The 21,084-nt window shown below is 39.2% G+C and overlaps 1 protein-coding gene across 4 annotated transcripts in view; it reads right to left on the bottom strand.

The window, feature by feature from the left end:
* Positions 1-21,084, bottom strand: part of atp11c (ATPase phospholipid transporting 11C (ATP11C blood group)) — a 62,982-nt gene that overhangs the window by 29,744 nt on the left and 12,154 nt on the right. For all 4 annotated transcript variants that reach the window (XM_084429630.1, XM_084429628.1, XM_084429627.1 and 1 more), the window contains exons 2-3: positions 2,000-2,119; positions 105-194 (exon numbers count right to left, since the gene is read on the bottom strand). In XM_084429630.1, coding sequence (XP_084285756.1) covers positions 105-194; positions 2,000-2,119 — 210 coding nt within the window. The remainder of the gene's footprint in view (positions 1-104; positions 195-1,999; positions 2,120-21,084) is intronic.

Genomic DNA, 21,084 nt, shown 5'->3' with positions numbered 1-21,084 from the left:
AGTCACGCATAAACACACTGATATCCTCACACACACACACACACACACAGGATGTTTCTCTAGGGATGGCAAACGCTTATGACTGATCAAAAGCGCTCACTTACCTGCACCAAGAATATGATGAGGAAGTAAAAATTAGCAATTCTTCTAAACTGCTCGAATAGGTTCTTTGGCAGGAAGTTCCACACGGTGTACTGAGGAAGTGAGAAAACAAAAACAAAAATAAATGTAACAAGTTAAAAACCAACAAGCTGTCAATCAATTACTATAATCATTTAAAGTTGTAAAAAAAAAAATTATTTTTCCCAAAAATGAAAACCGAGCCATCATTTAATCATCTTCACACAAAGCTATTGTTTGGCTTCAGAAGACTTTTAATATAGTGTTTTTTTTAGCTTATCAGTCCCAGTCCTCGTTCACATTCACTATATGGAAATGCAGCAGGAACACTGCAAAATAATACAGAATTTTTATTTTTATGTGAACTATTCCTTTATAGCAATGTGATTGTAAACCTACATCCTGATGAAAAGCTGGAGGAAGGATTAAATGCATTCAATATTCATCAGCTCCTGTGTTTGTGCTTTTCTGGGAGAGGGAGCTTAGGTGACTTCAATAGCTCCAGAGCGCTCTGATGTGTGTGACCGGGCAGCAGCTCTCTGGGCCAGCAGGTATTACATTGATTCGGATTAACGACTCATCGCCTGGAACCCCGGAAAGGGGAACCTGCCACCTGATCCGTTTGAAAGTGTCTCGCAATTTATCCACTTCTCTTTTTAGAAGTAGACACAACAGCAGAAGTGCACTAGTTCATTAATACTTAACATCAAATTTAAGGCCGAATCTAATACGAGCATATAAAAGAAAGTGTTTTATATTTTGTTTTTATGAACCATTTTATTTCAAATAAATATTTGAGAGTGAATATCAGCTTGAATTACCCGGTAAGCCAAATACTCAGCAATACAACTAATAAATGCAAATGCTGACTGGATAATGTGGAAGGGGAGACAGAAAAATAACTGGAATGTAGACAGTCATTTCCACCTAATATAGCCATGACTGCTAAATAATGGATCGCCAACAGTGAGGAAAGGCAGATTGAGGAGCCTGCAATAAGATAAAAGGGAATACATCATCATTTCTAACAGAGCAGATGTTATACTGAGGTGAACTCCATAAGATGTGGCAGGTCTGGACCTCTTTTAAGAGGAAAAACTGGATCCAAGGGAGTTAGAGAGGGAAGATGCAAAGCAGATGCATAGAGAAGTGTAAACATTGCAGTGCAGGTAATTAAAGTGTGTTTAGAGTCTCATGCCAGAGAAAAATTGATCACCGTACACCACAATGCCACAGGTCTGATAAATCTATTACTTCCTACTCCCTCGTTTCTCCCTTTCCTATCTTAAAACACTCCTCATCTATCGACTGAATGAGGAGATTCAGGAAAGAGGGGGGGGGGGCAGAGTCAACCACCCTGAACACTTGAACTTTAATTGCAACTATGTATTTATCAGCCGGATCTCAAGCACTGCTCTGACAGGCAAATTAGGATGTTTCATTGGGTGGAAGGAGATGGTAAGATTTACTGCAGTTTGTGGATAGCGTATAATGGAAGAATAGAGAGGGGAAAAAGAGAAAATGGAAAGAATGTAGTCTCATCCCAGACTCAGTAGGGGGTTCCAACAGTCTCTTCACACCTGGAGGAACAGGTGGCTGAACACCAGGGCTTTAGAGAATCATGCTCCAGCCATACTCTCAACATGCTGCTGTTACCACACATCTCTTATGTGTTAACGCTGCGCTGCAGTTGCCATGGCATTAAACAACACTTGCTAATTACGGGCTAAAGAAAATTACAAACAGGCTCTTGTAGGGAACAAAACCCCTAATGCTGTTATCCTGTAAAATCTGATCACACTGTGGCGAGCTTAAGTACATCCCAGTTCCTGCTTTTATATTTGTGACAAGGTGTGATATAACAAATACCAGAAGTTACCTTGGAGGACACAATCCTGTTGTCACAGAATTTGGAGGGGATGAAGGCCTCTGTGTCCGGACATGGCCGACGTCCTACGTAGATTGTCCTGCTGTCCACTCGCTTCTCATCTCCTCCACACTACAGAGACACGTGGGGAAACAGGAAGAAAGAGAGAGAGAGAGGTCAAGTGACAAGTCTGACACAGTAACATCAGCCGAAAGCAATGGAAAGATTCTGACCAATGTCAAACAGGGAGCGCGTTCAGAGTAACATGTTTGAAAACAGTCAATATTTTTGCTACTCAGCATGGTGAGTTGTTGTGAAATCTTCTAATTTAAAATGTGGCCAAGGTAATATTCTGTAGTGGATGCCAAGGATGCCACAGTCTTCCAAAAAAAAAAAGTGTTTGCATTTATTAGTAGCTTTCATGGTGTCACAATTATTTTCTGATGCAAAAATATGTTTTTGTGGCAGGGCCAATTGAAATACTAGAAGAATTATTGAGATTAAAATGGAGGAAAAAACAACCCCTAACTACAATTTGCAAAGCTTTGCAGAGCGAGCTTTGGAGCAGAGTTCCAAATTTACTAAGAAACGCAGCCAAGTATAGCAAAGGTCAGGTGGGTCAATCCACAAGCGGAAGAGTGATCAAGCTCCTGAGACTGGACAAGTTTGTTATATAACAGTTGAAAGATCTCACTCTTAGATATGAAAGCAATTACACGATTTATTTCTATCTATCTATCTATCTATCTATCTATCTATCTATCTATCTATCTATCTATCTATCTATCTATCTATCTATCTATCTATCTATCTATCTATCTATCTATCTATCTATCTATCTATCTATAACTACATAGCAAGATGGCAGTCAGAGCCATTTATTGCATTGTAAGAATGTGGTCATTCTTACACAGCACTGGGAGTGTTTGGGTATTGTTGTGTAAAAAATAGAAAGGGAGTAGCTGGGGTGAGTATTCAGAAGTAGTTAATGAACAGAACACAGTTTTTCCTGCACTGCTATTCAGCAGAGACAGTTGGAAGATGCTGAATCTACAGCATCACAGCAAAAGAAATCATATTTTTTACCTGAGTTGGGAGTTTGAAGTCTGAGCTGAATGCAATGGAGACAAAAAGAGTGGGTACCGCAAAATAATATAACGATAATAAACAGACAGCATGTCTTTCTTTTGAGTTGCCCTGAAAAACATAAAATTAACAGGGCAGACCAATATAGTTTGGTCACGACTCGTGAACAAACTTATAAGCGGTTTCTCACAAAACTAACAAGACTTACAAAACTAACGAGTTATCAGAAACAATTTGAAACTATCCATCAAACGTATTAAATGATCATTTGAAATCACTTATACTGACAGGTCAGGAAGTTTGTGTGAGAACCAAGCGGCAACCTCCCTGAAACCAACACTGAAGTGAATTCAACGGCAATTCATCGACTGGCCACTTGAGGCTGGGTGCAGAAGTGAGTCAAATCTGTATCTCCCCCATGTTAAAATGCCAAACTTTACAGCAGAAAAAAAAACACGTTTACAGCCTGGTGCAAAAAGTGGCTTTGGTCTATATAGCTTATTTTTCCCTTCATGACGACTGTGAGGGGGGTGAATGTTTTTATAACTCATCCGTTTACATTATATTAAGCCTTAAATTTCTGCATAATTAAGGGTGTCCACTTTTGAGTGACAGGTGGATTCCCGCTGCAGTGGTCATTAGTCATCATTAGCCGTTTGTCTGCTGTTTGTTAGCCGTCACGTTAACTCTGCTAATTGTCTGACTGTAAAAATAAATAAATTCGGGAGTAACGCGCTACCAAGATGGCGACGGTCGGCCACGCCCGCTTTAGGCTTCAAAAACGGTCTTCAGAAACCTACGGGTGACGTCACGGACACTACGTCCATATTTGTTTACAGTCTATGGTGAGAACACAGTTAAAGATACATATTTATTGTTTAAATGTAATATTCCATTATTTTTAACTAAACTATTATACTAAACATCAAAATGTGTTATACAATATATAGCATGTTTTGTTTAGTATGTAGGCCTACTTAGGACCAATAATGTGGTGTGTGGCAGAGGTTTGAGCCCGCCCACTGAAAAATTCCCTAGGAAACACTGAAACAGGTCTGTGTTTCCTCTGTGGTCAAGTTTGTGACCCGGGACATTCTTGTAGCATGAAAAGGGCAACAAGTTGACTCGGAGCTGTGTAAGCACTGGATTGCTGGAGGAAACGTTGGCATAAAACACACACGGTGACGGACAGCCAGGAAACTCTACACTGCTAAGCTACAGAAAAAAAGTAGCTAACTGCATTTAAGGTACTTAAATGGGAATATCTTTTTAAATATACAACCTACCAGATGATGTTATTTAATTGAATCTGAGGCTAATCTTTCTGGCACAAAAAAAATGACGTTTTTTTAAATGAATGAACAAACGAAAAAACAAAAAAAAATCTCAATAAGGGTGACATCAACACATTTGACATCATTCAATTAAGATGCAGCTATAAAATTATAATATGCCCTAATTTATATAACTGAGTGGAAAACTGTTTTCGACTAGATTCACAGATTTCATTTACGTTCGAAAAAACAGATTCACTTGAATTGGACTTTCCAAAGCAACATGGAAAGAGAGTAGACCATTTAGAACTCAATTCACTGCAATTAATAAAAATCAAGACTTTCAAGTTCTACATATAAAGCCTGGAACACACCAAGCCGACGGTCGGCCGTCGGGCAGTTTTTGAGCGTCGGCCGACTAAGTTTTCTCAGTGTGTCCCGCACCGTCGGCAGAAATTGGTCCTCGTCGTTTTTTTTTAGTCACACCCCAACACTGCCATTTCGGTCTCTGAGGGTTGCGATGAAGACAACACACACAGTCATCACATCTCAGCAGGCTTTCAGCATCACACTTCAACCACACCCACCGCCCACTCTTTCTCACCCCCCCTCCCAGTGTTCCCCGGGACAGTGCAAGCAGCAGCAGCACTATAACCGTGTGTGAATAATTCAGAACGCATTGAGAGAAAGAATGAGAGGGTTTATCGAGAGCCACAGGCTGAGAATATGTGTGTGTGTGTGTAGAGCTCCCCTCCATCGTTGTGGTCGGGTCATCTGTCCTACACCTCTGCCCCCTCAGGTAGAGGGATTGTCGGCATCAGGCCACAGGCCACAGGCTAAGTGCTGTCACAACCTGTCCGGACATTTTCAACAACTCGGCGACAGGACTTAACGGCATGTATCAGATAACACACTGATCCTGTGCTCTAGCATATCTGCCTGAATCGCTCACATCAGTGTATTCATCACCTGAGAACCCAAACAAAGCGCATCAGTATGCGTCAGTGGTAAGCGATAACTCCCGTCCCTCACTCAGGGGCCTCGAGGAACAAGAGGCTTGTGCGTATCTACTGCAAACTAGATGCAAATCTTCAGCATGCAAGTCGCTCTCATGCACATATGTGCTCTGAGTCAGAGGAGACAGCTATTTAAAACAGTCAACGACTGTTTCTCCTCCTTTCATCTGCATCATCTTCTCGTCTCCCACTGGATCTGCCCTCGATTCGGCTTCTTCTGAAAACGTACGTGGCAGCGCAATGTGTGTATTCTGGCTCTCCGGTCAGGAAGAGCCTGGGATTACGTAAGTTTTAGTGAAGCGTGACGGCTCTTCACACATCAGCGTGGCATGCGGTGCGTTGCCGGTCCCGGATGAAGCAGGCTGGTCCAAACGGAGAGGGGAGGGGCAGGTGTGAGGAGAGAGGAAATGGCACAGGTTCCAAAACTCAGGGGATTGAATCCACCTCCAAATGCCACCCGGTGTAAAGGAACACAGCCCAGGGCCTCGGAAAAGAAAGCACACGGACCTGTGTAACATCTAAATAGAATTATAAGGTTATCAGAGCTGTGACGATGCTTGTGTGTGAGGGCTGCCGTTTCAGCGTTTCACAGAAAGGTCAAAATGCTACGTAAAAGTGAATGATTCAGTGAGGCACTTTAGGTTAGATGCTTGCTCAGATACGGTCTCTTCATTTCATTAGTTATACATCAGCCACAGTCTGGCAAATGGTTAGGAAGAGGGGAAAAGGGCCTTTGGGAGGGAATCCACCTTGAATGACTCTACTGATGATGATTATTATTTTCATGCTGTCTGTGTTGTTTAGCACCTGAAGGAATTTTGCTGATGGTAATGGCACAAAAAAAATGGCTATTTCAGGGAAATAGCGTAAAAAAAAACATGGCCAGACAAAGGCTGAAAGAAAGCACGTGGAAGGATTGTGACAGGGAACTTTGAAAGACAAAAAGTCCATGATTACACAGCCTCCATTTACTAGAAAGTATCAAATCTGGCTCAGATACTGTTTCTATATAATGATTCCAGTTCCTACATGATTCGATTAAAGTTTCGATTCATTTTTTTCAAAAAAAAAAAAAAAAGACTCGCTTTTCATGACTCTCATGATCTTCATATTGCAGAAAAAAAAGAAATCTTATAAGTTTGAGACAGATTCATATATTTATTCAACTAAAACACTAAAAATAATCTATTGGGAAGACACTATTGGGAAGACACATTATACATTGTGCATTAAACTGCCTTTATCCAAGCAAATGTAACAAACGCTTACACAAATCTGCACTTCTATGTATTCATGATTTGAAAAACCATCCCACTCACGAGGAACTCATGGATAACTTGAGTTTGAGACAGATTAATAAACCTTTGAAGGAATCAATTCATTAAAAAAAAAAAAAAAAGTCAGACTAAACTGGCCAGGCTATTGTGAAGACAACACATTATATAATGATGTTGTCAGGTTTTTTTTTGTTGTTGTATTTTACATCATTCCCTCTAATAACATACAATGAAAGAAACTTTAATATCATGAAAACCATTCATTTCACCCAACCAAACAGTGACAAATGCTGACATTATGAATCTGCACTTCTATTCAACTCTATAATGAGCCTCATTTGCACTCAAAAGGAGATGTGTTTCCCCGGAAATAATGACAATAACTTTTTAAAAATTCATGGTGTAGCACTTTACCAGCACATATGGTATGTGAATAAGACAAAGGCAACGGTTGAGTGAACTGGCTCATCAGAGTCTCTGACAAATCAACCTTTTAAGGCATTGTTACACAGCTGATTTAAGGCTGCTCTGTGCCTGCTCAAAATTCTGTGTAAAGGCGTAATGCTGCATAAAAGACAAACTAAATAATGCCTGCTCTGGCCCACCTTAGCCCCTAGAATAAAAGTATACTATTAAAATTGCTGTGTAAAAGCATTTATGCCACGCTTTACGCTGTTTACGCTTTAAACAGTCTTCACAGTGTAAATTTGGCATTCATTAATTATTCCCACTAGTTCTTGTGAAACGAACAAAAAAAAAATGTATCTCAAACCTATCACAACACTAATAAATAACTAGTTTTTCTGAAAACTGTTTTCAGGAAACTGAATAGAGAGGAGTGTAAAAGTTCAGTTCTGACAGTGATTAATTAATCGGGGTTAAGAGTGCAGGTCAGTGAACCTGCGTTTTAAACTAATCTTGCTCATCTTCTCTCGTGTCTCTCTCATTGGGAGTCATTAACCACAAGACCAACGTTACAGAGCTATCTCAAGGTTACCTGCCAAGCAAACACTGACAGGCCTCAGTATAAATCATAGTTACTCAACAACAGATAGAACACTACAGCTACATCATTCTGGAACATTGACAAAACAGACATAGATAGTTAAGAGAATACAAATCACAGACAAAAAGAAACAGAACGGTGCACATAGAAAGACAGTGTAAGGAGGAAAAAAACAGGGGACAGGAGAGATAAGAAGACTGCCAGTGAACTGGCATTGATTTCGAAGGGAGTTCAGTGTTAAACATAATGAGGGGCAGAATATAGGGCCCCGTTTCATTTTTGAAATGCTACACGCTGGTGATACTCTTTTCACAACCGCTTACTCAAGGCCAAACAATGGAGGCGCTAATGTAAGAAAGGAAAGTGAGAAATGATGGAATTATCTTTTCCACAGGGTGTGAAGTGTGAACTCGGACAGACCTCATAGAGCCACTACAAATGCTAAAAAAAAAAATGCATAGTTTGAGTGCACCAGTTTACTAAACTCTTGCTTCCAAGAACGCATTAGCCAATAAGGGAGAGTGGGGTAAAATGTGTCAGTGGGTAAACCGTGTTATCCCTTTAATCCAGCATAATGTACACAATTTTTGTCACACAACCATTTATTAAGGTATATCATATTCAGCTGTCTATGATTGTGAGAGGAACATTAGAAAAATGAAAAACATTTTTATGAGAAAAATAAAATGAGTTTTAATCAAACCAAGTTTAATATATGGGTTGACAAAACTAAAATAAGTATGCCATATGTACATATACACACACTCTCTCACACACACACACATATACATACAAACAAGCAAATGTAAATAATTAATTTTAATAAATTAAACATGTATTTCCAAAATGGTAGCTGAGCTGTGGGGTAAAGTGTGCCAGTGGCTCAACTAACAGTGAGCTTTGCATCCAAATACAGGAAATACTATTACATTGGTCTCATCAACAAAAAATTTCATTAAAGAATCTGAGGCAATCTTTTCTCCTTGACTAGAGGTCAAATCAATGAAATGTGGCACAGTTTACCCCACTCTCCCCTACTGTCTAAAGGAAAGAAGGATCAATATTACAAACACTGCTTGCTCAATTGAGACCCAACACAGCTGCCATTGAATAAACACGACGTTGGGGAATTGAGTAAACCGTATCATTACTATATCAAATTAGACTTTAAAGACATCATGTTTACACGGTTTCAAATAAACACACAAGCACAGCAGTTGAGTGCTGTGATTTCAATGGAAACATAAAGCAGCATTCAGTCTGTGCCAGCATTACAGCTGCAGACCACTTACTCAGACGCAGACAGCTCACCACGTGTTTGAGACCGACACTCAAATCAGAAGAAAGAAGAAGAGTGCCATGACTGTGGGCAAATGCATACTCCACCTTAGAGTAGTTCCACAAAAAAAAAGAAAATTCTCTCAATATTTACTCTGCCTACTGTCATTTCAAACTCATTTGTTGTTCTTTCTCCTTTGAACATAAAACACTGGTCCATGTTTTATGAGTAATATTCTAAGACAGGGGTGCCCAATCCCATTCCTGGAGATCTACCTTCCTGTAAAGGTAGGTACATTATTACATTACCTCTCTCCTCAGTCTGGCTTGAACACGGCGATTTCGATGAAGCCCCACCTTCCGAAATACGAAATGTGCTGTGATTGGTTAGATTGGCAGCACTTAGCGTGTGTTCGGGAAATGTCCCACCTCTCCATAACTGTGAGTTCCTCTCTAGTGGAAATATTGAAGATGGCGTCAATTTCAAACCAATTCGAGCCTGATTCAGACCCTGACAATGTTACCGAACAAGAGGATCGTACAGAACGGATTTCACACACAGATTTTGCAAGCACGGATTTCACAGGACGTTTCAGAATGGTATGTTTTTTGTAGATTATAGATACGATTTTATCCACCATTTAATCGTGATATTTGTTGGAAAACTAAGGTAATACAAACACTAATCGGTAACAAAACCATGGTTAATTTTTTTTAAGGAGCAGTGAATCGTCTTACAAAAGCGAGAGCTTACAAAAGCAACAAAAAACAAGCATAAAATTTGCAGAGTTACAGATAAATGTTGGGGTTATAATGTTCAGAAACAGTGTTAAAAATACGTTTTAACCACTATAAAATTCACTATGTTCGTCAGCTATAGGAAGGTCAAACAAATGAGTTTTAGAAATTGTGTCTCTTTGACATAGCAACAACACCGTCTTCTCTAATGCAGCTCAGCCAGGCCTCGCACCTTTTTTGCGTAATCCGTGGGTGGGGATTATTTAAATGAGTACTATTGTGACTTCCTAAAATACGGAAAAATCGCGTTGTAGTCCAAATGAGCCGTTCACTGTAGTTCTTGAAAAGGGGATTCTGTTAAATAAGATATCTCCCTTTTGAGTGGACTTCGAGCTTTGTAACCTTGCAGATATTTTTTATGCTCAAACAGCAACATTACACACTAACTAAAGTTGAAAAAGCATAATAGGACACTTTAAGATCTTCAGGAACACTTGATAATTATTACAGATGTGTGCGTTTGATCAGCGTTGCAGCTAAAATCCGCAGCAAGTAGATCTCCAGGAACAGGACTGGGTACCCCTGTTCTAAGACATCAAGCAAAAGATTATTTAAAAATATATATTTTGTGTTCTCAACAGAAAGAAAGAAATAAAAATACAATAAATGGGTTTGGAAAGACATAAGGGTAAATAGATAATGACACAAATTTCATTTTTGGATGAACTTTCCCTTTCAATCAAAGGAGGCTACACCATTCAGGTGACTAAACAACAACAAAAAAAGTGTTTAAAGTAAACAATTCTTAAAGGAACACACCACCGTTTTTTGAAATAGGGCTTATTCTAGGGATGCACGATAAATCGCATGAGATTGTTATGCGCATCTCGTCAGTAAAGCCGGTTCTTTGATTAGTAGTAAATCGCCATCACCTGCTTTCAGATGGAGCGGCATTTACTACAAAGAGCCGTAGTTAACTGACAAGCTGAGCCATATCGCATTAATTATCGCTGGCGATACGTCCGCGATATTAATGCGATATGGCTCAGCTTGTCAGTTAACTACGGCTCTTTGTAGTAAATGCCGCTCCATCTGAAAGCAGGTGATGGCGATTTACTACTAATCAAGGAACCGGCTTTACTGACGAGATGCGCATAACAATCTCATGCGATTTATCGTGCAGCCCTAGCTTATTCACCTTCTTTCCTACATTTAGATAGGTGGGCAAATGCATTTTTGTCTCGGTGCATGCACTGTTTTAGTTTGACAGGGTCGGCGCTAGCTTAGCTTAGCATAATGAATGGAATCCTTTGTTGCCAGCTAGCATATCCTGAGTAAAAGTGCTAAAAAATAAATAAATAAAAAAACCTAATTACTTCTTGTGGCCTGCGTATTCACAACGAGTACAAATAGCGATGCAGATTAACACTAGGCGATTTCCTAGGCTGATATTGACTTGGGACTATATTAGGGTGGAAGCACAGGCGAAGCATTGCTGCTTAGGCGAAGCACTGCTACTTGGGCGCAGAGATATCACGCAACACATGAAATCCCACGACTTCCGTCAACATACCGGCGTGAATAGTAGCTGGCTATTTTTCCTACAGTACATGAATGGCAATGAACATGGCTAATTTTGTGAGAGACGAAGAGGGTGACTTCTCAGACAGTCAAGAGCCAGAGCCAGAACCATACCTGAGTTTTCAGAAGATGAGCTGCGTGCTTTGGAAATAGAATGACAGGAGGAGGAGGTTGCGATCGCTCAACAGCCTGAGGACGTGAGTATGAGAGCCAACACGAACTGGTGGTGTGAATGTGGGGGAATATGCCAATCTATCCCGACTGAAATAGTGTCTGTGCTGTGGCGAGTGGGACAAGTTTCTGCCATCGATGATCGGGCTCAGCGCGTCAGATCAAGATGAGAGTGCCCGCAGTTGTGTCACAGCTACCGAGGATTTCACGGCGTTGATCCATCCTGCAGTAACTTTTACTCTATTTTTTTTTCCCGGTGTGATAAAGTGAACTGGAAAAAAAGCCCCACGCCGAATGGACCAAATGGACAACTGTCCACAGAGTAAGTGATTATTTTAAACATGACGCATGTATAGATCGACCCATATTATACCTGTATTCACATTCACATATTATACCACATATTCACATTTCATGTGTTGCGTGATGTCTCTGCGCCCAAGTAGCAGTGCTTCGCCTAAGCAGCAATGCTTCGCCTGTGCCTCCCCCTAATATAGTCCCAAGCCAATATCTGCCTAGGAAATCGCCTAGTGTTAATCTGCATCGCTATTTGTACTCGTGAATACGCAGGCCACAAGAAGTAATTAGGTGTTTTTTATTATTTATTTTTTTACTTTTACTCAGAACATGCTAGCTGGCAACAAAGGATTCCATTCATTAAGCTAAGCTAAGCTAGCGCCGACCCTGTCAAACTAAAACAATGCATGCACTGAGACAAAAATGCATTTTCACACCTATCTAAATGTGGGAAAGAAGGTGAATAAGCCCTATTTCAAAAACCGGTGGAGTGTTCCTTTAACATTTAACAGCTTACTTACATGAAATTGTTTAAAGCATGAGAACGTGTTAAAAGATTTGTCTGATATGCCCACATTTAACCACTGTCACACTAAATTTACCAGAACATCCTGTGCTTGAGTTTTTTTTTTAAATAGCTACCTTTGATAAATGGACAAACCACAGATTGCACAGTCATGGCTAATGATTCCCATGCCTATTTTTGCTTTTAAGGCTTTATATTTTATTTTCAGGTAAAATAAATGAGGCTTCCTGACAAAATTGCCAAGCTGCTCCTGCCGCCCAGGCACCTGGAACTGTAATGAATATTCTGATGAAACGTTTTAAAGTTGCAGAAAAACACAGAGTCAGCTTGTGATGGAGTAACTCTCTCAGCAAATGATTGATTGCATCGCTGTTGAGCAATGGGATGGGAAATGGTCTATGATATATCACTTATAAATACACAACCTGAACCCTAAGCTGTTGCACCTCACGTTGTTTCTCTCAGCAGTAAATAAAGAGTGGATTGAAAGATGAAAAGAGTGATAGCGTGACCTCTATCCACCACACTGCTGTGCATGCAATAACAGCTGAATTAACAATTGATTGCTGTAAATCATATATATTTCTCTCAGTGTTTGGTAGGAAGGCATGTTAGATTTATAATTAGCAGTGCTTGCCTAGCAAGCATCACTATTACGACTGCTAATGCATAGGCATTTGAACTAAGTATTAAACTCCAGCAAATATTACAGACATAAATGATGCCTTAAACTGTGTGGCTGTTCTATTACTTTTCCAAGTAACTGGATTTATGATTGATTTTTGTCTGGCGAATAATAAATAAAAAAAATCCACATATTAACACTGGAGGAGTAAGGAGGTGGGCTCTACTAGACTTGGGGTCAGTAAGCAACCAACCATTACTAAGTTTACTGTATTTCTTATTAAATAAATGCAGCCTTGGTGAGAACATTCAAAAATTCTTAATGAACCCAAACTTTTGAACAGTAGTACAAGTAAGGGTGCTTTTCACAATTAGTTCGATTGCCTGGTCCGAACAGGAGTTCAATTGCTCCCCCTTGCCCTACTCGCGATGGATTGTGCTCACATTATATTATCTGGGTCCGAACCGAGCTCCGTATGCATCATCAAAGCAACAGCTGTTTACCCGTGTTGCTTGGTAACGACAATGCAGGAGAAGGCGGCAAAATGCATAGTGTTGCCCACCTCACTTTTATATTTTGGATTTTAAACCTTTAGTTTTGTTTTCCAAGCGTCAGCACATATTGGCACTTGCATCTATCTGCCACGAATGTACTCCAAATGTTCTAAAGACCGCAGGAGTCCATTTCTGCTGAAGGCGAGCAGAAATGAGATATACATTCTCTCTGCTTGCAGTGTCCCCGTTACGCTTGTCAGGAAAGTGAGTGAGAACACACAGTTTTATCAAACACATTTGTCATCAATAGCGGTTCTCTTCCGTGATTTAATATAGTGGAGGAAAGAGTTGTGATTTGGCTGTATGAGACAGATTATCCCATGTGTTCAGAATTTCATATAATTTCACAATAATGGGCCAAATTCTGTTCTATTTTTAAAACATCCTTCAGGCCACATCGGAACAGGCGGCGTGCCGCAGTTTGGACACCCTCTGAGTTAAATTAATAATTAAGTAATGGAAAGAGTACAGCACAGCTGTAAATCTACCGAAAGCAGGCCGTCCTTGAAAAGTGAAGAAACCAAGAGACCAACGATTTACAAATTTCAGACTGGAGAGAAAACTGCTGTGCGGACACTCCACCAGTGACATGTCATATGACATCTCCCCTACAATGTGCCAGAAGGCACGTGGGACATCTGAAACCAGCTAGAAGAAGTTTCTATGGTCTGATGAGACCACAATTGAGCTTTTTGGCTTAACACTTCACTTTTTGGTGTGAAGTCAAATGCAACATAACACATAACATCCCTCTGTGGAGGACTCGTCAGAAGGCCCTGGAGGACTTGTGAATACTTTTTGTAAATGGTGTAAACAATAATAATAAAAATAAAAAAAAGTGTCTAATTTTGTGTCCTACTGATGGTGACAAGCAAGAATTTGGTTCACCGAGCAGGGTATTTCCATACAATGAACTTCCTCATTCTTATTATTGAGCACATTCAACATTCTTATTATTCTTATTTTTACTTTGCATTTCAAATGGGCTCAGCAGCTATGTAGAAAGACACAGTCCTTGATCATCCATCAATGCCCAGGCTCTACACCCTTCCAGAAACCTAAATGAACCAGATTCCCTGCATTACACAACAACAACACGAGAAAAGCAGATGAAAATAGGGCAAGACGACAGGGCATCAAAGTGACAGTGACAGACTGAGAGAAGACGAACAGACTCAAGTCGAGTGTGAATGACTGAAGTGAACAATGAGCTTCTAAATACTCCTGAAAGTGGATGTCAGAGGAGATCTCGTGGCCCGGCGCTGATGAGACGCTGCATGTGACCAGCCCACAACCACAAACAAATGGCAAAACAAATGGCAAAACAAATGGTCTACTACTGACTTTGCATATTAATTTGCATACTCGAATATGCAAGGCTGCTTCGTCTGAGCAGCCAAACATTGACAGAGACACTGGTTGCCAAAGGATCAAGACTGTTGCTACACTGAAAAGGGACCTAACTAAGAGCACCGATGGGGGGAAAGAAAAGGACTGAGCGCTTAAAATAACTGCTCAGTTTTAGAGACTTGAAGTAGTGTAAGGGGCTTTATAAAGGCTGTATTAAACCATACAACACCCACTCACTGCACTCAGCTCATAACCTGATGCGAAGTTGAGCAAAAGGGCATGTTTTTAGAGACCCAAACAGCTCTCATCAGGCACATCTGAGTTTGTCCTAAACTCCTAAAATCAACTAAATTAGTCATAAGGATCAATACCGGGTTCACAATTCCAACAGTCTTCATAATACATTGTTTCAAAGCAGTTGTACAAAAAAATTGTGCCAAACATTTAAATTGATCATTTTATATATGGATTTTAAAACCACTAAAAATATTAATTATAAAAAAAATTGCATGTTAAAGATTTCAATTATACAGTTAATATTATATAAAACAATTATCAAGCTGAGAAGTTTAAAACATTGACAGCCGAATTGCATTGCACCAAATGAGTGGGCCTGCCTTGCACAATAAGAAAGTCACACACTTTTTTGACACAGAAAAAAAGTAAACATATCAAAAAGTGTATAGAAACATGTCTGATTATGATCCCGGTGTCTTTGAAATGTCATGAATGTTGTGGGCAGCACTCACTGTGCCAGCTCTGTGCTTTACAATAGTGGTGCAGCAAAACATTCAACAAGCTTAAAGCCAAATAAATCAAGCTATCTGGCTACAGTTTTGCCATAGTTATGCAAGGAGTGCCGAGGTTCCCACAAATTGAAACAAAAACCTGATTATTTCGACATCATGACTACATTTACACAGCTAAATTTAATTATCAATTTGTTGGCACAGAACATCATTTAGATCGGATTTAGATTGAGCTTTCATGGGGAAAAAAATGAAATACATCAAGTAATATTAACATCATCAACCTTACATTAGGACTTCAGCTGCTGCTTCTGTACATTACCTGATAATAAACCTGAATAAAAGGCTTAACCACCTTCATTAATCATATTTTATACCGATAGTAGACACCACGCATAGCAGATCCCACAATGCTTTGTGGTACTGACTCCTAAGTCTTTTATTCTCCATCACATGCAGAATACAGGGTGGCACCAGGAGGATATTAATAACACCACCACGACACGGCGAAGTGAAGACTGGTAGTGAGAGAAGTCTGAGCAGCGGTGCAGCAGAAGACACTGTGTACCGTGGCCTGGCCTATATTAACACGGCCTCAATGAGAGAGAGAAACGAAAAAGGACAGAAACGAAAAAAAGAAAGCAACTAAACTGCATCTGGGAATCTTTGGTGTTGCAAGCTCAAATGATGTGTGAGATAAGCGTTCACTGATAGCTTTGCGATGTCAATGCTGATTGCTTTTTGTTTGAGACCTTTTTTTCACTTTCGCTTTTCCAACTGAAATTATATCAAGATGTGTTCCCAAAACCTTGCTGAAGACAAGCCTGTTCTTGCTCCGAACTGCAAATGCAACTGGTCTGAGCTTGCTGGGCTCAAGCCCAGTTCTCAGACGGAGTCTGCAGAGACGTGAGATTACAGGGATGTGAAAGAGGTGAAAGTTAAGGGAAAGGATGAAGGAGAGAAAACAATAGGAAGCCAGTGTGCTGTTGTCTGCACAAAGAGAATGTGACTTGATAACAGCTTGCTGTCAAGCGAGGCTGGGAACTTGTTTTTGGAACATTACTGATATAACATTACATTCATTAATCATGATTACAGACATCATGACACACCAAGAACAACACAAAAGCAAACTCTATGACTATTATTTCTTACTTAACAGAATTCATCAGGTCCCACATTTCTATTCTTCTCTTTCGAATATTTGAATCTGCTTGGTCAGTCGTGCCATATTACAGACAAATATTTCTGTATAATGACTGCTTCAATACGTTGTCTCATACAACTGATTTGCTGTATAGCTGTGCTTGTTTCATTCACACGTAACAAATAAATTTGAACTCAAATCAATCTCATGCAGGTCCATTTACTAATCTATTTTTGTGGTCATGTAATAAGCAGTAAAAATGTACAGTCAGCCAATCATTAACACAAAATAAACCCAGACAGCGTGCATTATTCCATACATGTATCAGCATATCCATATTGATCCCATCAAAAGTCTTGTTCTACACTATTTTCCTCTGGAAATCCTCGTTCTGAAAGTTAAAGGAGCTGTGAATGCGGTTTCATGTTGTCTTTGAGGAGGACATGTACAAAATGTTTTTCAACTTGGACCATGCTTAGCATTTGAGAAAATAACAAAAAAAGTATTTCTTGACAAAGGTTTCTGATTTTGTAATCAATAATGAAGAAATATAACAACAGCATTTATCAAATTACTTTTTTAAAACAATGTTGACAAAAATATGATGAGAAAAAAAACATGCAATAATGGCAAAATAAATTATGTTGGGAATTGACCCACTTGAGTAAAAAGTGCTGAACACGGCTGAACTGCTTTTGCTAGCTTATTTAACTCAAACACATCTGAATATATATGACATTAAACAGACAATGAAGCGAATTCACAGGTTAACTTGAACTTTAACATGTGCCTAAACACCCTAAGACACACATACAAAAAATAACTGACTCTAAAAAAAAAAAAATTTGCACACATTAGCTAAAAAAGGAGTCTGTACGTGTGTGTGTATTATATTATATATATATATATATATATATATATATATAGACAGCGGGGGCAGTAAATATATTTCCAAAGGTGCTATTGACATGAAAATTTCACCAGATGTTGGTAACAACCAAAATAAGCCGTACATACCAAGAAACAAACAAAAATAAGTTCAGAAATTAAGTTATGTGTAATAATGTGAAATGACACAGGGAAAAAGTATTGAACACATGAAGAAAGGGAGGCGCAAAAAGGCATGGAAAGCCAAGACAACTGCTGAAAACTTACAGTAATTAAAAAGCAATCCAGCCCCCTGTCAGTGGAAATTAATAACAGCTGGTTCAGTCCCAAATGATGGCCTACAAAAAGGTCTCATTGCCAAGGTGTCACACAAGACACATCTCATGATGGGTAAAAGCGAAGAGCTGTCTCAAGACCTTCGCAACCTAATTGTTGCAAAACATAATGATGGCATTGGTTATAGGCGCCATTCTAAGCTTCTGAATGGTCCAGTGAGCACTTTTGGGGCCATAATACGGAAGTGGAAAGACAATAATTTCACCATAAATTTGCCTCGACCAGTGCTCCTCGCAAGATTTCTGATAGAGGAGTGAAAAGAATAATCAGAAGAGTTGTCCAAGAGCCAAGGATCACTTGTGGAGAGCTTCAAAAAGACCTGCAGATAGCAGGTACTGTTGTCTCAAAGAAAACAGTAAGTAATGCACTCCACCGCCATGGCCTGTATGCACGCTCACCACGCAAGACTCCATTACTGAAAAAAAAAAAAGCATGTTGAAGCTCATTTAAAGTTTGCTGCACAACATTTGGAAAAGCCAGTGAAATACTGGGAGAATATAGTGTGGTCACATGAGAGCAAAATTTAACTGTTTGGATGCTATAATACACACCATATTTGGAGGAGAAATGGCAGTGCACATTACCCTAAAAACACCATACAACTTGGTGTTGGCTCTTGGACAACTCTTCTGATTATTCTTTTCACTCCTCTATCAGAAATCTTGCGAGGAGCACTGGTCGAGGCAAATTTATGGTGAAATTATTGTCTGTCCACTTCCGTATTATGGCCCCAAAAGTGCTTACTGGACCATTCAGAAGCTTAGAATGGCGCCTATAACCAATGCCATCATTATGTTTTGCAACAATTAGGTTGCGAAGGTCTTGAGACAGCTCTTCGCTTTTACCCATCATGAGATGTGTCTTGTGTGACACCTTGGCAATGAGACCTTTTTGTAGGCCATAATTTGGGACTGAACCAGCTGTTATTAATTTCCACTGACAGGGGGCTGGATTGCTTTTTAATTACTGTAAGTTTTCAGCAGTTGTCTTGGCTTTCCATGCCTTTTTGCGCCTCCTTTTCTTCATGTGTTCAATACTTTTTCCCTGTATCATTTCACATTATTACACATAACTTAATTTCTGAACTTATTTTTGTTTGTTTCTCTGTATGTATGGCTTATTTTGGTTGTTACCAACATCTGGTGACAATTTCATGTCAATAGCACCTTTGGAAATATATTTACTGAGAAAAATGATGACCTGTTCAATACTTATTTCCCCCGCTGTATATATATATATATATATATATATATATATATATATATATATACAGTGCCCTCCACAATTATTGAACCCCCTGGTAAATATGATCAAAATTGGCTGTAAAAAATAAATCTGCATCGATTATCCTTGTGATCTTTCATTCAAAAAATGTGCAAAATTCTAACCTTTCATTGAAGTAAAAGAATTGAAAGTGGGGGGAAATCACATTATGAAATAAATGTTTTTCTCCAAAACACGTTGGCCACAATTATTGAAACCCTTTTATTAAATACTTTTTGCAATCTCCTTTTGCCAAGATAACAGCTCTGAGTCTTCTTCTATAATGCCTGATGAGTTTGGAGAATAACTGACAAGAGATCAGAGACCATTCCTCCATACAGAATCTCTCCAGATCCTTCAGATTCCCAGATCCATGTTGGTGCTTCTCCTCTTCAGTTCAGCCCACTCATCAGGTCAGGGGACTGAGACGGTCATGGCAGAAGCTTCATTTTGTGCTCCACAACAAATTTTTGTTTTGATTTTGATGTTTGTTTTGGATCGTTGTCCTGATGGAAGATCCAACCACGGCATATTATAAGATTTCTAGCAGAAGGCGTCAGGTTTTGATTTTTTATCTGTTGATATTTGATAGAATCCACAATGCCATGTATCTGAACAAGAAGTCCAGGACCTCCAGCAGAAAAATATGCCCACAACATTAAAGATCCAATGGTATATTAAATTGTACACATGGGGTACTTTTTATCCTTGTGTTCACCAAACCCATCTAGTGTGTTTGCTGCCAAAAAGCTCTGTTTTAGTCTCATCTGACCACAGAACCCTGTGTTGTTTGAAGATCCAGTCGTGTCTGACAATTAAATTTGCTGGAATTTGTTTTTGGATGAGCGAGGAGGTTTTTTTTTAAACCCTCCCAAACAACATGTGGGGATGTAGGGGTTGTTTGATAAATTTTTTTTTTAGGCTTTCTGACCCTAAGACTCAACTAATCTCTGCAATTCTCCATCTGTGATCCTTGGAGAGTCTTTGGCCACTCAAACTTTCATACTCGCCGTGCATTAAGACAGTATAGACACACGTCCTTTTCCTGGCAGATTCATAACATCTTTAGTTGGTTATAACTTCTTAATTATTGCCCTGATGGTCAAAATGGGGATTTTCAATTCTTTAGCTATTGTCTTACAGCCACTTTCTAGTTTGTGATGCTCAACAATCTTTTGCTACGCATCAGAACTATATTCTGTGGTTTTACTCATTGTGATGGATGATTAAGGGGATTTGGCCTTTGTGTTTCCTCATATTTAAACTTCTGTGAAACACGAAGTCATAGCTGGACAGTTTCATGTTCCTAGTCACCCTGGTGTACTAAAAAAGGTAAATATTAATGGGAATATACTTCAGAGATATTTTACTCGTAAAAAAATCTAGGGGTTTCAATAATTGTGGCCAACATGTTTTGGAGAAAAACATTTATTTCATAATGTGATTTCCCCCCACTTTCAATTCTTTTACTTCAATGAAAGGTTAGAATTTTGCACATTTTTTGAATGAAAGATCACAAGGATAATCGATGCAGATTTATTTTTTACAGCCAATTTTGATCATATTTACCAGGGGGTTCAATAATTGTGGAGGGCACTGTATATGTATGTATGTATGTATGTATGTGTGTGTGTGTGTGTGTGTGTGTGTGTGTGTGTGTGTGTGTGTGTGTGTGTGTGTGTGTGTGTGTGTGTGTGTGTTTAATTATAATATATATTCATATTCAATAGCTCAGGTTAATTGACAAAACTAAAAAAAAGTAAGAATTATCACTGTGTGGGAAAAAAAAAAGTCTAGAAGGCTTTCAGGAAAGTGTCTCAAGAAAGACATAACATTTTGAATTCCTACATCTAAAAGAAAATCATTAAATATATTTAAATGCACTACAAAATGACTATTTTAAAGTCTATAGTGCCAGAGATATAGGAAATATGC

This window comes from Rutilus rutilus (assembly GCF_951802725.1).
Source record: "Rutilus rutilus genome assembly, chromosome: 14".
Lineage (NCBI taxonomy): Eukaryota > Metazoa > Chordata > Actinopteri > Cypriniformes > Leuciscidae > Rutilus > Rutilus rutilus.
Note: the sequence above shows the minus strand (reverse complement) of the source record. Positions and strands in the feature narration are given on the sequence as shown.